Source organism: Pocillopora damicornis, chromosome 2, assembly GCF_964200805.1.
Source record: "Pocillopora damicornis chromosome 2, jaPocDami1.2, whole genome shotgun sequence".
In the NCBI taxonomy this organism is placed as follows: domain Eukaryota; kingdom Metazoa; phylum Cnidaria; class Anthozoa; order Scleractinia; family Pocilloporidae; genus Pocillopora; species Pocillopora damicornis.
Window position 1 is genome coordinate 35,209,309 of NC_142671.1, and position 16,051 is coordinate 35,225,359.

General features: G+C 39.4%; 1 protein-coding gene across 1 annotated transcript in view; it reads right to left on the reverse strand.

Annotated features, from left to right (window-relative positions):
• LOC113686383 (uncharacterized) overlaps positions 1 to 16,051 on the reverse strand; it is a 21,343-nt gene continuing 5,292 nt past the window's right edge. The window contains exons 8-22 of the mRNA XM_027204001.2: positions 15,642 to 15,712; positions 14,812 to 15,239; positions 14,262 to 14,306; positions 13,876 to 13,955; positions 13,118 to 13,216; positions 12,913 to 13,027; positions 11,540 to 11,644; positions 10,548 to 10,599; positions 7,938 to 8,065; positions 4,617 to 5,871; positions 4,119 to 4,187; positions 3,432 to 3,628; positions 2,560 to 2,620; positions 1,881 to 1,965; positions 1 to 1,516 (exon numbers count right to left, since the gene is read on the reverse strand). Coding sequence (XP_027059802.2) covers positions 1,129 to 1,516; positions 1,881 to 1,965; positions 2,560 to 2,620; positions 3,432 to 3,628; positions 4,119 to 4,187; positions 4,617 to 5,871; positions 7,938 to 8,065; positions 10,548 to 10,599; positions 11,540 to 11,644; positions 12,913 to 13,027; positions 13,118 to 13,216; positions 13,876 to 13,955; positions 14,262 to 14,306; positions 14,812 to 15,239; positions 15,642 to 15,712 — 3,178 coding nt within the window. The 3' untranslated portion in view covers positions 1 to 1,128. The remainder of the gene's footprint in view (positions 1,517 to 1,880; positions 1,966 to 2,559; positions 2,621 to 3,431; positions 3,629 to 4,118; positions 4,188 to 4,616; positions 5,872 to 7,937; positions 8,066 to 10,547; positions 10,600 to 11,539; positions 11,645 to 12,912; positions 13,028 to 13,117; positions 13,217 to 13,875; positions 13,956 to 14,261; positions 14,307 to 14,811; positions 15,240 to 15,641; positions 15,713 to 16,051) is intronic.

The window sequence follows — 16,051 nt, forward strand, 5'->3', positions numbered from 1 at the left end:
TGCGCGATACGGGTTTTATTTATAATTTCATTAAAAAACATCTACGTTCGTTTTTTTTTTTTCGTAGCCCAAACAAACTAAATGAACCTTACTCTTCATTCCTCTCTTAGATAAATCTCCTATTTTTTCTCCAGAAATTAAAAAACAACAACAATTTACCAGTACTACAGAAAGATGCAACTACTTACACGACACAAATTTTGTGTTCAATACATCAATACGGAAAGTATTTCACGACAAATCTTTGACATGACCTTACCTACCGACATCCAAAACTACTAAAAAAGAAAAGAATGAAAGAAAATGAAATTCAACGATTATGAAAGACACGATTATGAAAGTGAAAACAATATGAATGTGGAATTTTCTAAGTTGAGACTAATGCGCTACAATCGTTGGAGTACCCAAATATTACAAATTATGCATGACCTAGCTTTTTATAACTACAATTAAGCTAAGCTAGTGTTTGTCCAGTTTCTAAATATTCCTTTAATGTACGTTTAGATTTTGACAATGTTTAAAACAAGATTTTAAACAAGTTTATCAACTGCTATAAAAATAACGACTTCACATTTGGTTAACTTAACAAAATAATAGAACATGTACGTTACTACATTAATTTTGATTATTAACTCATAACTTGGACGTACTATAAAAATCAAGACCTACGAAAACTGAAAACCTAACCCTAAGCAATATACTTATTATAACTTATATAAAATTATCAAAGCTCTAAACATTTATTAGCAAAACAAATACTATTTGCCACATTATTCTGAAAAAAATGTTTTTGACAGTACAAATAAACCATGATCTACGCCATCTGAATAGATAACCTGTCAAACTTCCTCTCACAATAGAAGAACTCTTCATTAACTAATTTTCTTTTAATATAAACACCTTCCAAGATCATTACACTGCTTTCTTTTTTAAAGCGCGTAATGGTTCATTTAAGTTACTAAAACGAAAGAACATTTCATTTTCACTAAACGGGCAATATTTGATCAAACTTTAAAGTGCTCCTCAATAAATCAGACACTCAAATAATTTATCTGAGCCCCTTGTCAAATTAACTAAGTAAATATTTTGCGGACCAAACACAAACAAAACCTCTAAATTTAAATAATATTATATCTCTTTCATCACCAGTTTGGTTGTCTCTGGTTTGGACCGATTCGCTTTTTCTGATTTCTTTCGGATGGATAATCTGGGGGGACTTAAACACGAGAAAAGTCTCGTCTTTTTCTTTTTCTTTCCTTTTGTTTCTCTCAAATCGTCATCTTCGCTGTAAGACATAACGCCCTCATATCTTGATTCCAAGGCCACTTCTTCGCGGTTCTCATCAATGATCGCAGGCTCGCCCTCACTGGAGGCGCCGTCTGGGTCACGTGATTGTGGTGGTATGCTATCTTGAGAAGTCCGATGCGCGTTTGAATCAAGAAAGTCGTTCCATGCCTCCAGATTAGGATTGACTTGCAGAACTTCGTCTTTAGGCGGCGAATTTATCGCCAGCACTCTGAAAGAAGAAAAGTATCTTAGACCTCAGACTTCTTTGTCAGTTAAACCGCCATGTTATTGCTGACAAGTTTGCCTTGAGTATAGCGTCTATCGTGAACAGTTTTCTCTCCAAGTTTTTCCCTTCTTTTACAAGTCTCCTTTATCAAAGACTGGTACTTCCCAAGTTTTACAATTGGCAAAGAGAGGTGAGAAATATTCCTCCATTAACACTTTCAAGAAAAACTTTTTTAGGAAAAGTCGCTAAGATCATTGATACGGCTTTCTCTGTAAGTCAACCGCTACTGAAATGAAAATGCTAAAAGGTGAAGGTTTCGAATTTATATGTTTTTACTTTTTTTAAAGGGCACACGCCATCAACTCACCGGTTTGAGATTTCCTGGAGACTTGTTTGACATTCTTTATTACTGAGTTGTATCTTGGCGGGCAGATCTGTTCCAACGCTTACATCTACCACAATCAGTGGAAAAAAAATGATTAACAGGGAGCAAGGCAGTGACTTATAGGCAATTTTCCTTGAGTGTCTAAAGTGATCCTAAATTGCTTTGATTTTGTTTCACGTCGCTCTGTGATTGGCCCAAAATACTCTCACTATCCACTTAAACAATCAGTTCAATACTGAGCCCAATTACATGCCAACGTATTTTCCCGCGCTTCAAGTTTGCTTATAGTTTGTTCATAGTTCTCATTCAATACTTGTGATATTCCCTTTTTTCTCATTTTTGGTTTTGCCTACCTACCTCAGACTGACTAGCTGAGAGGCTGAAGCTTTCCAGGGGTCGGTAGGGTAAACAACATGGGATATTGGTCCATAAACCTTACCTTTCCTTCCCCCTCCCCCATCCCCACCCCCACCCTCACCCCCTCTCAGGCTTCTCTGATAGTTTGCCTATCACATTTTACAATCTCGGATGGAGAGACCCACTGTAAGAGTGAAATAGTGACCCAGCTAAAAATCGAACCCAGACCTCCAAAGATTAGCTCGCTAACCATTACAACTCCGCATAACCCACAAGCAAGAACGTTCTCAAGTAGCATTTTTACCTTTTCGTATCCGTCTCAATGATCGATTGGGTCCTGGGCTTGTTTGTGTTTTTTTATTAGCCTAAAGAAAGAAACAAAATTGGACTTAACGATTTACGACTTTAAAGAAAACGTAAACAAGCGTAATTGTTTCCAAAGCGCCGACAGACGGATTCCTGCAACACGTCCTTTAGTTTGCAAAAAATAGATTAGACAATTCTCAACCCTTTAATTTGTAAGAATGACCAGCATCTAATTTCTCTTTACCATATCACCCCTGATTCAAGGATTAATGTCACGAGATTAAAGGAAATGATCCCCAACCAAAGAAGCCCTTGACTGTTTGACAAATTCACCTTGTCATCACCTCAGTAAATATATGGAGGAAAGTATGGAGAATGTGCATACTGATGTTAGGGTGTATAGGGTTTAAGTATAGCCAAAGTCGTAAATGTTTCAAATAAGGAAATAAGGGACCAGTTCTTATTCATCGCTCTGGGAGGGGAGGGGGGTACCGTAAGACTCGGGGGGGGGGGGTCACATGGTTTTCAAGGGAAGAAGAGAGGGATCAGTCATCACGAGGGGGGGGATGAAGAGTGATGCCGCTGGACTTTGGGGGATTACATGGTTTTCAAGGGGAGGCAGAGGGGGAAATCAGTCATCACGGGGGGGGGGGCTAGGACTTTGGAGGAATCACTTGGTTTTCAAGGGGGGCAGAGGGGGATCAGTCACAACTAACAGAGATTAAAGGAAAGATTTAAGAAAACTGACTACCAGTGAGAGGGATCATTAGAACACTACAGAGCCTCGTGGGGAGAGTACGTAATTGTATTAGGACACAACCGACCACCCTCTCTCCCCTCCCCAAGTTCCAAAAATACACCGAAACATACCTTTGACGGTACATGAATAACTGTTGGTAACTCCGTCGTGGTCGAGTTGTGGCTCTTTCCCGTATTACGTCTGTTTTGTAAAACAAGAAGGCAGCTCATGACTGTCTTGCTTACAAGTAACAGGTTCACTGCTTCTTCTAGCACGGGTGGTGAGAGGTCAAGTTCGTCTTCTTCCTCCTCGACAGGACTGCGTTGACCTTCAGTATTGAACAGAACTATATACGATCAATACCATGGGAGCGCGAGGGGGAGGGAATGGGGAAGGGTCATGCTTGTTATAAACTTGTAGAGAGCCTAAAGAATAATTCGTCATCTTTCTTTACATTGAGTTGTTCCCTATACAAAACGAATGTGTCTGAATCTCTTTAGTCGAAACCCTGCGATATTTGAATCGTTGCAGCTTCCATTTCGTACGGAAACACTTGTAAACCATCATGAATAACAATACACCTACAACTATAGAGTTTTTGTCTAGAGGAAGGGAGAGAGAGGAAAGAGCCTTTTTTGAGGAGGGTGGGGCTTGGAGGAGCAATTGCAGTAGCCCTTTAATAAAACTCAGATGTACAATGACATGAAGGCCAGCCAGTGAATTTCCCCCTTGTATTAAATAGATTCAGTTAAGTATTTTCGAAGGACAAGGTAAACTGCACTAAAGTTTAAATAGAATAAAATTAAATGAAAACTTACCGGCGCATATTCTATAGAGAAGTTTTTCCTTGACACCTTCAAATAAACGTCTCATGACACGGGACAGCTCTGAAACCAACAAAGTATGTATTAAGTAGTTCATCCCTTACCTGACAATTCAAAAACCCATCAGTCTGATTAGAAGGTTCTGTCCCTCTTCATTAACAGCCTATATGCAGTCAATTTTCTGAGCCCCTCCCCCTCTTTATATTCTTACGACTGATTCCTTTCGACTGAAAACCATGTGATCCCCCAAAATCCTTCCCCACCCCTTCCCCCCCCCCCTTTCCCGGCGATAACAAGTGAATGGTACTCAAGGATATCAGTTCCTCTCTTTTGCGTTGAATGACAGTCTGTGCTCTCCGAGCCATTGGTTTTAATACATTATGCTTTCATGGGACAGTTATCATAAAAACACCGACTTTTCACAATCTTAATTAACAAAATTAAAACTGAGTCCTGTCATCTAGTTTCTGTGTAAAAATTCTATGTATTTACCTCCTTCTCGCAAGAAAGGCACTTCCACACGGAAGACTTCGGAGAAAAAGTTCACCGTCTCCGCGTCCAACTCCGTCTTCAGCCGGCACAAGTCGTTCTCCAGATGGTCGACTCTTTTCTTGACTGTTTGGATCTCGTCTGGCTCGGCCAGATCAAAATCTTCATCTTCCCCTTCAGCTAGCGGTACGTATGCACTCACGTTGAGCCGATTGACAGGATTACTGAGGGCTCGAGTGCGTCCTGCGATGTCGATTGGCCGACTCCGTATACCCGCCCCAGGGGAGTGGTCTGAGTCGCTATGCTGACTACTGCAGCCACTGTCGCAAGGTCGACGCCGACAACGCGGGCTCAGCGGCTCTTCGAGAAAGGACTCCATACTAGAGCTCGATGTTCCGTCTTGTCCTCTCGGCCCGTCGCAATCTGTCGACATGAAGCTTTTGTTCGAATCGGAATGAAGTTCGGACAACGAGCCCTTTGAAGGTATGATCGGAACTGACTCAGTCTTTTGTGATGCTCGGGAAAGTTTCGGCGAAGGTGGAAACTGTAACAGGTACAACTCTCGTAAGGAATCGGTGCTCGTCAACGAAAACCGACTAGCGCCTCCCTGCCTGCCTCTCAAGTTATTCAATAAAAGTCCTCCTTTTTCCAAAACGCTCGAGCTCACGGAGTGAATGACCTCTTCCTCGTACTCCGCACAGCCGCTATCGCGTGACTTCGGGTCGTCGGCGTTGCAGGCGTGGGAGAGATCTTGCATTTGGTACAGCAACTGAAGTGACATAATCTCTGCGAGCAACACATTATACAGTGTTTCCGTTTGGTTTGTTCCCGGCGGCATGCGAGGAAAATCCGGCTCGTCGAACATGGCTATCGTCTGTGTATATCTCTCGTGACTGGGAGATTTCACCAAACGCTCCTCAAGCTCTCTGCTTCGCTGTTTCTCCTCCTGAAGAGACTTTTCCAGTCCCTCGCGTTCGAGCTCTTTTAACAATTTGGTGCGTTTTTTCTCGTCCTCCAACGCTCTTTCGTATTCTTGTTTTGTTTGCTGTTCTACTGTCCAGGATCGTCTTCGCTCCTCATCCAGAGCTCTTTGCAGTCGTTGTTTTTCTCGCTCTTCGTTGCTTTTGATTTTCTGTCTCTCAATGAGCACAGCCGCCTCTAATGAGGCATGGTGCATTCCTTCGAGGACGCGCCGCTGGCTTCTTTCATCGAAGAGCGTCTTAGCAAGGTTCTCTTTCTCTTTACGTAGATTTTCAATCTACAAAAAATAGCGAAATAATGTCAGATTAGAAGTTAAAAAGTTCCCACCCTGGCAAAAGCTTTAATTCTGAGCACGACCCAACTGGTTCTTTAACCCGTCACTACCGCTTACATCTATTCCTATTTCCATAACAAACAAAAAGAGAAAACCACTGGCAGTTAAATCCATTATCCCATAAAAAACCAGTCCATTCCATAAGTTATTAATGTTTGATCGGCTTCCCTGGTTATTGTTCGGCACCCTTTTATCATGATCGTAATGATCGATTCAACAGTGATAATGTAAGGAAAAAAGAAGATGCCTGTCACACTTGGCGGTCGTAAAGGATTAGGAGGGTAGGTCGCATCCTTTCAAATAACAAAGGAAGTACCTAACATAATTACAAGCTGATTTTTCTATTTTACAATTCAAGTTCCTTTTGCTGTCACCCTGTGTCCATCTTTTTTTTTTTTAACTTTCATCCGGCATATGTAATTTTTTTCCCTTCGTGTAAATCTACCTTGCAAAAGACCTACCAAATAATCTTTAATAATAACTAGACTGTTTTACGCTGTAACATTTTTTGAAAATGGCCAATATCGAGAGAATCGCTTAACATTTTGAAGAGACGACTCCAACTGAATATGAGAAGTTTACAGTAAAGTGCCATGGATATATGTAAATTTGAGATCGATATAAAATATTTTTAAAAATCTGCACACATATGTACAATGATGAAATTAAGTTGTTTTGAATCCTAAATTCAGTTTACCTTTATGCAAAACATGGAAATACTTAAACTCGCTGAAAAATGGCGTAAAAAACAATTTAGAATATAGGGAAAAAACATGATTTTAATGCGATTTTCTCTCGCATTCAGTCTTAAATAAAACGTGATAAATTAAATTAGAAAAAAGCATAAACGGTACTCTCACAATACGATATTGTCTCAGATCAGGTTTTCTGAAAAGATTTTACAGAATCTACTAATTTTTTTGGTGTGTTTTTTAAACAAGATTACAAGTAGATTGGCACAAAAAAAATTCTGCAAACAAGAAAAAAACCGATTCATGGTTTTTATGTGTCTTCGATAATTTTGCGGGATTAAGAAATCGCTACTAAATGTATTATTTTTATAACCCGTTTTGTTAAATTGTCTCGTAAACTGCAGGCTTGGTAGAAGCTTAGTAGAGATCTGCATTGAAAGACTTTACGTTGCCTACAGTGTACAATAAAAGCAGAATATGTCCATAAAGTTTATTTTTTAATTTTCATTTCAATCTTTTGACCCTTTAACAATAAACTTTGTCCGTGTTATGATGTCAACAAATCTGCTGCCAATGCAGAAAGTTTTTCTTCACAGCACGTACCGACCGAATATTTCTAAGAACCATCGGGAAATTTTCAAGTCATTCAGAGGCCAAAAAAAGCTTATTTTCCGACACAATGATTCCTATCTACTCACAAATTCTAAATAAATACTAATTTCAGCTCAATGCAAAAGTGAAAAAAGAAAAAAATCAATAAGGAATACAGGAAACAGCAAGGGATTCATTTGATACCGTGAAACAGAAAATTATTTTTCTCAAAGAAATCGCTCAGCTGAAATAGTGAAAATATCAAATTGCTTTCTGTTTTTTTCACCATGCTATGTAATTCAAGATGAGTTTAGTACCACTGAAAGGTGGCGGCATTGAAGCTGTCACAGCCGGCCGCAAAAAAGTTTGCTGAATGACAATCATTTTCTGCAGACCTGATAAACAAGTATAATTTCAAGCCATTCCTCGAACGACACAATTTGAAACCCTCACAGTTTACTTTGCGTGGTATATTTCAGCGAGAATGGTATGTTTCAGCGAGAATAAAAATTACTCCCTCAACCGTCATTCCACGATCAATGCTTCGAATTCTGTAATCCTTTTTTGAAATACGTTTTCTTCAATTGAATTTTTTTTTATTTTATCAATAATAGACAATTTTTGTTTCCTTGTAAAAAAAAAACTTTCCAGAATTGATGCTGAACGATTTCCCACTTAAGTAACTCACTTTTTCCTTTTAACTCTTAAACTGTCGAAAAACCCTACCTCGATCCTGAAGCGATCTCTCTCAGTCTCCAAAAGAGTTTGTACCTCGGTCAATTTCAACTCTGCATCACTTTTGATAGCATTGCTTTGCTTCTCGAAGTTATCCTTTTGCACTTTTATCTCCAATTCTGCAACAAGAATTAAAAATGTTAACGATCACAAAGAGATACTGGACAAAATACTGACGCCACTGTAAGTCACAAATGAACAAATGTAGCTGGTTTCATTAAATATTCAAGGCGATCTCGCCATATAATTTTTTATCCGTACCTCCATTTCGCGGAGATTTTCGGAACAATTTTTCAATCAAATTCATCTTCCTGTTTGTTGACGTGGTGCTATTAATTTTAGACCACGCAAAAGTTGTCTTTCTCGTCTGATCGAGCACCGATAAATCTCAAGATGGTTTTACTTTCGGTAAATTCACAGCTAGTCCACCGTAAATACTACAATATGTCAAATTGATTCCCGTACAAATACGATTCACGTCTCTCTGAACAGGTCACCACATAAATTGTACGGCTCGCAAATATTTTCAAACACCAGAGTTGGTGTGCTTCAGGTGTAGTGTAGAATATTTGACAGCGAAATTTTTCCAAACATGGCGAGGATCTACGACGATTTGCATCGATTTGGCGACAACACTCCGTACTCTATTTTTATTGGTTCGTAGAAATTCATATCAATTTTCCTCACTTAACCGCAAAGACGAATATTGCTCAGAAATGACCTCATTGTTTATACCAAAAAGATAGCCACTTACGCGACCACCTGCTTCATGAAAACGTAAACAACATGGCCACCAATGGCGGCAAAGTGTTAAAAATACGCTCCAATCAAAATTTAAAGTCATACCACCCAGGTGACTTACATGCTGAGCGGAAGACAAAGACGGCTGCAAATAACTGGCGATACAGGGAATGCAATGATACGTATTTCACTTTTTGCCGCCACTCTAAAAGCAAATTTGAATCCGAATTATATTTAGAGAAACCCCTGAACTGTGGTTTTAATTGGCTTGAATTGGAAAAGGATAGAATTTAGGTAATGTGCCCTTTTGTTTGCACACACGAAGCGAGCATTTTTTAGACCTTCAATTACGGAAAAAAAGAAAACAAACATCAGCTTCTGATCATCTAATATCAAACGCAAGGAAACCGATTTTGATATTTCCACACGAGCAATAAAAACCGATAGATGATAAATTGCAGCAAAAGCGCGCACTCTCGTAATGTTTTGATCTACATGGAGTGGTGACCAACAACAAAACCGCAATCGCAGCGAATTCAAATATCGAAAAAACCGCCAGAAAATTTTTCAGTTGAAGCCACATACATTCAGGCTCACCAAGGTATAAAGCTGCACTGAACTTCCATTTTCAAACTCTTCAAAGGATTGTGCACGTTGATGTCAACTTGAAAAGTAATTTCATTGATTCGAGCCCTCTGCTTGGCGCTGAGCGCAAAATCATGATAACAGGTACACCAAGCGAATCATGGAGAATTAAATCTCGGTGACCGAAGATTTACGTTGATTACCGAGATCGGCTAGTAAAATCCCCTCAAGCGACGCTCACTTTATATCTAGATAAATGCGCCAATTTAATTTGCCGTCGTCTCAACCTTGTGTCTGTGAAGTTTAACTGGCTTTGATAAATTTTGTTTTATATATCAACCCTCCGCCATTTTCAAACCATCCCGAGAAAGAAGTGCACTCCTTGATATGGAAAGATCTAATTTTACAGTAACAAGAGTTGTCGGGATATTTATTGAGTGTAAAGAAGGTTAGACGGGAAATTAAAACGAAGATAAGAAATAACTTCTCGAATATCTCTTTTGTTACACCAAAGGCGGCCTAATATCTCAATGAGATGTTTATAAACCTACTATTAGTAGATGAAGCACCCTACCGTAAATTCATGAATGTTAACAATATATCACTTTAAGCGTATCAAGTCGCATCTTTCACAGCGAAAAAACGAATTTCGTAGAAATATTTGTTGAAAATGCATGCAGTATGCTTTCACTGATTGAGAACTTAGCTGCCGCAAGTAACTATTTGACAATTATATTATCATATCAAAACCAGAAACACAATTTACAGACCTCTTAAAGTTATGAGCCACGCTGCCGAGCAATATAATCCATTACTAATTTTCGCGATGCGTTTACATTGCGCATCTTTCATTTGCGGGCGCATTGTGTTGCACTGATGAGAATTTACCTAATTCTGGTGAAAAGAGAATACTGTGTTTTAATTCATTTGGTAAAAACGAGCACAAGGAAATTACACAGACGTTCCTAAAAGTGAAAAAGATTTTGATGATATTCGTCAATGCTCGTAATCGAGTTCACGATTTGCTTCGGTGAGGCCGATATTTCAAAACTTCCACGTAGATAGCCACTTTCAAATTTACATACAGGGTTCGGTATCGTCTACACAAATTTTTCACTGACGGGGTTTTAAATTCTACTATTTCATAGCAGTAACCGGCAAATCTTCAGTCATGGAAAAACAACCTTGGTTGGTAACAAATACACTAACGAATTCGAGACAGAGGATAGCGCAAAAGACGATTTCAGACACGGTAGCAAATAATATATATCTTACCTTGCCCCTCGATTCTCTTTCTCAAATCTTCCGAAAGCTTTCTGTAATCAATCTATCAAAGAAACATAAAATTTAAGGCTTTGTCATATCCTGTTCGACAATTTCACAAAGGATTCTTAATATAAAATTCGTCGTAGGAGAGCTAGTGACGAAGATGTCCTCGCATGAGCGTAAAACCGCAAAGACGTTAGTTATAGAACAACAGAATTTGACAGACTGTTTGTGGTATACCTAAAATTAATGACTACTTACTTCCGATCGAGTCTGTATTTAAATTAAAATTAAATCAAGAACTGAAGGGCAAGTTTTTGGCGTAAATTATACTTGCAAATCAAAAAGTTACGAACCGCGTTTCCTTGCGAAAACATAGAACTAGCACATTGACTGCGAGGTTGAGTTTGGTTAAAATTCCGAAGAGAGTATTTCGCTAAAACACGAAGCTAAGCGAAATTCTTATATCACATTTTGAACAAGTCAAATAACCCTTCTTTAACAAGTTCGTCACGAAAGACACAAGACATCAATTAATGATTTACTTTTTCGCATTTTTGTATTTAAAAATACGAAAAAACAGACCGTTTACCGATGGCCACCACAATTTGTAAATAAACGTCGCCTCGTGCAGATGGCATGCGAGCATGAAAGGGGAATCGATCCCAAACTCACGGTTGCAGCAAAATGGCATGCTTGGCAACGTTTTTAGATAAAAAGAATTCGCTGTAAGGAAGGAATATCTCATGCTGCGATTCTATTGTGCCGAGAGTTCTGGTGCCCTATTTGCAAAATAGAAGCACATGGTGAACTATTAGAAAAAAAAATGAGTTACACTATTTTGCATCCCTAAAGAGAAACAGAAATACCCTCTTAGGGACGAAGGAAATTTTATGATTTGCTGTATTTATTTTTCCTTCATAATTGTCCAGTTTTCGCTTATGACGTCTTGCCTTTCTTTATATTTCTTCAGGCAACAGACATAAAGTGGTTCCTCTCACCTCAATGTTTACATATGCTGTGGTGGTAATCTTGAGCGCCCGCTGACCAAAGTCAAGTGTGCATCGAGTCTCGTTGACGTCTCTTAGAGACGGCGAGATACACATCTGTAACAAAGAAAAGAGAACTTTTTACATGTCTGTAACAAGCGCAACAAATACTTAGTTGATTATTGACTAGAAATCGAGGAAAGTAGATGGTTTGTGGATCATCGTGACCAATTCTGGAAAGCAAACGCTTCGAGTGTCCGGTCGCCTGAACAGAAATCTGAAAAACCTAAAACAAAGGCCTCAAGAATGCGCTTACTATAGATCGCAAAATCTCAGATTTTTAAAATTTACGACGTTTCATCTACTACTATCCAGTGTCTAGTCAATAATCAACCAGGTTTCATTTTTAGTTTCACTTACCCGCCGACCAAAGGTTCGCCAAAGAGACTTACAACTAAGCCAAAAATACAAACCAGCTTTGAACCTTGGCGTTCCAAATTAACCTCTTCCAAACTCCCGCGAGACTTTTAGGAGAGCTTAAGCTCCACCCCAAGAACAAAAAGATCTTCTCTTGACTAATGAATCATTGTTTTGCACTGGATATCTCGAAAATTTAAATTTTAATTGACTTTAGATAAGCGGCTTGAAAACATTTAACCCTTTAACTCCCATGAGTGACCAAGAGAGAATTTCTCCTTACAATATCAATACAATATCAACTACATATGTGATGAGAATGAAGAAAAATATCAATTTAGGGATAATTAGTTGATCCAATACAAAATTCTTTGAACAAACATTATAGGAATTGTATGTTTGTCAGTAAGGAGGATTAAAAAATTGGATCTGGAATTTAAAGGATTAAACTCAGACAGGTTCACTACTCTAGGCTAAAAAGAAAACAGCTGCTGCTAAGGAAAATAAGTTTTTTTTCTCAAGGGTGGGAATAATGACAGAACTCGAGTCTTTGATCATGCCCATACTCTTCTCGAGCTGATTGGATTGACAAACAGTCAGTCATGCTTGACGGGCATGTAGCGAGCTCTGTTTGCAATCCTCAATCAAATAATGTCTGTTGTAAGTAAAATTCTCCATTATCCATTTCACTGTAGGTGTGCGCCCAAAAATGCACCAACAAAATCAGGAATTTAGGTGAGATTGTCGCCGCCCAGCTAACTAAAAATTAGTATGACGCACTTTAAGCAAATGTAAAGGGCAAAAGGCTTTCTGAACAATGGGCTGTTATGTACAGAAAGCAAAGGGTTTAATTAAATTTAGGAACAAAATAATTAACAGACGTTTTCTCTCAATCTTTCCACATATCTTATGGTATTAATTTTTTCATAGTCGGTATGATTTCTGGGATTTTTATTTAAGAACCTTACCACAAAACTTGTTTTACAATTCCCACCAAGGCTGTCTTGTAACAGTCGAGTCAGCGAGGAGTTTCTATAGGGTATATGTGTTCTTTTCCCTTCTGACAGGGCGTGAATTGTGTTGCTAGATTAAAAAAAAAGATCAGGAAATGAAAACTGGGATAAGCTCCGAGCAAGATGGGTCACTTGGCGAGCACAAGCTAAAGCAACTCACCCTAATTCTAAAAGGGACAAGTTCACGTGCTGTAGCTCAGCGAGTCTCTCTCCTTCCACACCAGCTTTTTTAACTCTTTCACTTCCTGCGAGGTCGCATCTAAAAGACATCAAAGCAATTTTAACCGCGTCAAGTAGTGTATATAAAACAACTTCGCTGATTCCTTTTAGCTGAAGCAAGCAGTACGTTGTTGTTTTCCGCCATTGCATTTGGTCCGGCATAACGGTTTTCTATTCCATTTAAAACGTTTTTGAGATCCAGGCTCAACTTTGCTTAAGAGGAACTCTCATGTATAACGGGAATAATTTTCTAGAAAAATTGTGGTGCTGCGTCGGTGGGGGGTGTTTCAAGACAATTTGATTTTGTAAACTGAGTTGATAACATAACTTGGCCACCGTAAAGAGTTTCTTATGCTGATGTTTTGAACGTTATAGCCCTTCACCTATTCGCTCTGACGAAGGGCTTATTCTAGAAACGTCACCTTACAAGAAACTCTTAAATTACGATGCCCAATTCACCATATCAACTCAGCTGCTAGAACCAAATTATCTTGTGCAACATCAGCTTGGTATATCATATCATGTCGTATCATATCATATAAAGCTCAAGTAAAGCTGTTGCTCGCTGTTGCTGTTGGTGAGCCTTTTCTCAGCAAGAATGTTCCTACAGCAAAGTCACGAATCTCTCAAAGGTTATATTTTCCAACTGTAAAAAACAAACAGTTGTGCGGTCCTCAAATGCTGGTAGCATGTTCTTACATGTTAATTCTTCCTGCGATCAGCACATCATCGCTTATCCTGATTCCTTCCAAAAATGATTCATCGTCGTCGTCATCTTCCTGAATTCAAATAACAGTCATGGTTTTTTGGAAGGCTTTCACTTTGTCATGTTCTTGATCAAGACGCTTTCACAGACTCTCGCAGTGACTTTCTCTACACATGAGTATACATGGTTACGAGAGAAATTTCCATGATACTTGACAAATTGATAAGGGGGAGGGAGGAAGGCTATCTTGTTGGACTTTCATCTAATACGACTACGAATACTCCTTGTTACTTCATGTATTAGGAACAAGATTTGCTCCAGTGGGGATGGGTTACTTGGCTTGGCTTGTGAGAATGACTGAACAGCTGATAATACTCACCTCTCCTAAGCTATATTCTGGAATATCAGGACTGCTAGGAGTGCTCTGAAAGAAGAAACATCGATTAGTCTTTATCGACTAAAGAAGGAGGAAACAAGGAGCAAATTTATGAGTCAGGCTTAGAAACCATTCATTATCTATCACGGGGTCAAACTTTTTTTTAGGGATCACATGGTTTTCAGGGGGAACGGAGGTTGGATCAGTCGTCGCTGGTAGAGTATGAAGGGGCAACTGTAGGAAATTGACTACCAATGAGGGGGTAACACTAGAACACCTCAGAGTCTTACGGGCTGAGATCAGGTAACCCCCTTCCGGTGATATAATAATAATGACCGGTTCCATGGGAGTTTGGCTGAGGGGTCTAGATTGTGGAAGCCCTTCGTGGTATCGCTCGTACAAAAAAAAAACAGTTTACAAAACGATATATATCTGAAGAGACTATGAAAGGCACACAAACTAATAAATAAGCAAGCAGTAAAACTAATCAAAAGGAAAAGCGTCATTTCTCTCGTGTTCCAAGAAAATCGTGTTGAATAGAAATCAGCCTTACCGGCCAACCTTCACTTTCAGTACTGCTTTCCAGTTCAGATTCCATAGAACGTTGCAGATCACTCCCTTGTGAAGCACTCGACGAGAATGGCAAAGACCCCCCTAAGCCCGTCAAACTACTAGTCATGTCCCCTATAGACCAGCGGTTCGGCCGATCAGGCGTGACCGTCATTTCTGGAAGTGACGACAAATGAAAGCTGTGTCTGTAATCGTTATTGCGCGACAGACTACGTTTGGAGGCTGGAGTAGAGGTTCTGTGCGGGATGAAGCTCTGTTGCTTTGCAGACGTTTTCTTTAAAGGTGCGCTGAAGTCACGAGGTTTGGTTTCTTCGCGAAGTCGGTCTAAGCTGCCGGTGGATCGTACACCCTTCCGTGACGGGGGTCTCATGGCGGAGGAAGGAGACAGGAGGCTACTCTCGCTGGAAAAACCTGGTACCGAGAACACATAAATGTCAGTTAAGGGTTGCTCCATTATTTTTCTTGAAGTGTAAGTTCGAATTCTGTGTGGAGAATCATAGAGGGAATTTATATGTACTAGCAGTACTCACCAAAAACACCTAATCATAGCCTAAGTGTTACCAACTTGGGCAAGTCCCGATTGGTTTATTACTTTCAGGATGGAAGTTTCCCGTGGCTTAAAGTTTTTTTCTGTGCAATGAACTTACTCATCACGAACAAGAGTGTTCGCACAACTGAACATATATCTAGGAGGGCAGCAGATTTTTCGTCAACGTTGGAAGGATTTTCTAGTTGAAGGTTAATGTTTTATGTTCGAAGCGGGTTTGGAGACAAAATCGAGCCTATTTCCTGAGAAATTTCCCGCTAACTCACCTTCTGCTCCTGCTTTGTTGCCGTCTTTAGCGCGCGTTCTTTCCACAGTTATCTGACAAACTGAGTGAGATCTACAGTGAAACGAAAACAAAATTATAGGATGAGTGATGACTTCTTGTAAAGTTAACCTTGTAAGGAAGATTTAGAACTGCAATTATCTATGAACAATCACGTGCACGTGCAATAGTGGTGCACTCAGCGTCTTCAATTCCATCAAGCCACCAATTTTACGTGACTCCTAACGTAGCATAATGTACCCTCAATTTGCAAGATGCACAATTTTGCGCGACGCATAATATACGACCTTTTTCCCCTTTTTGGCGGCTTGAAGGCCGGGGGTAATTCTAAGTAGCATGTATGTTTACGCAGTGAGTAATTTTAGCATATTCAGTGTGAGTACTGTAAGTTTT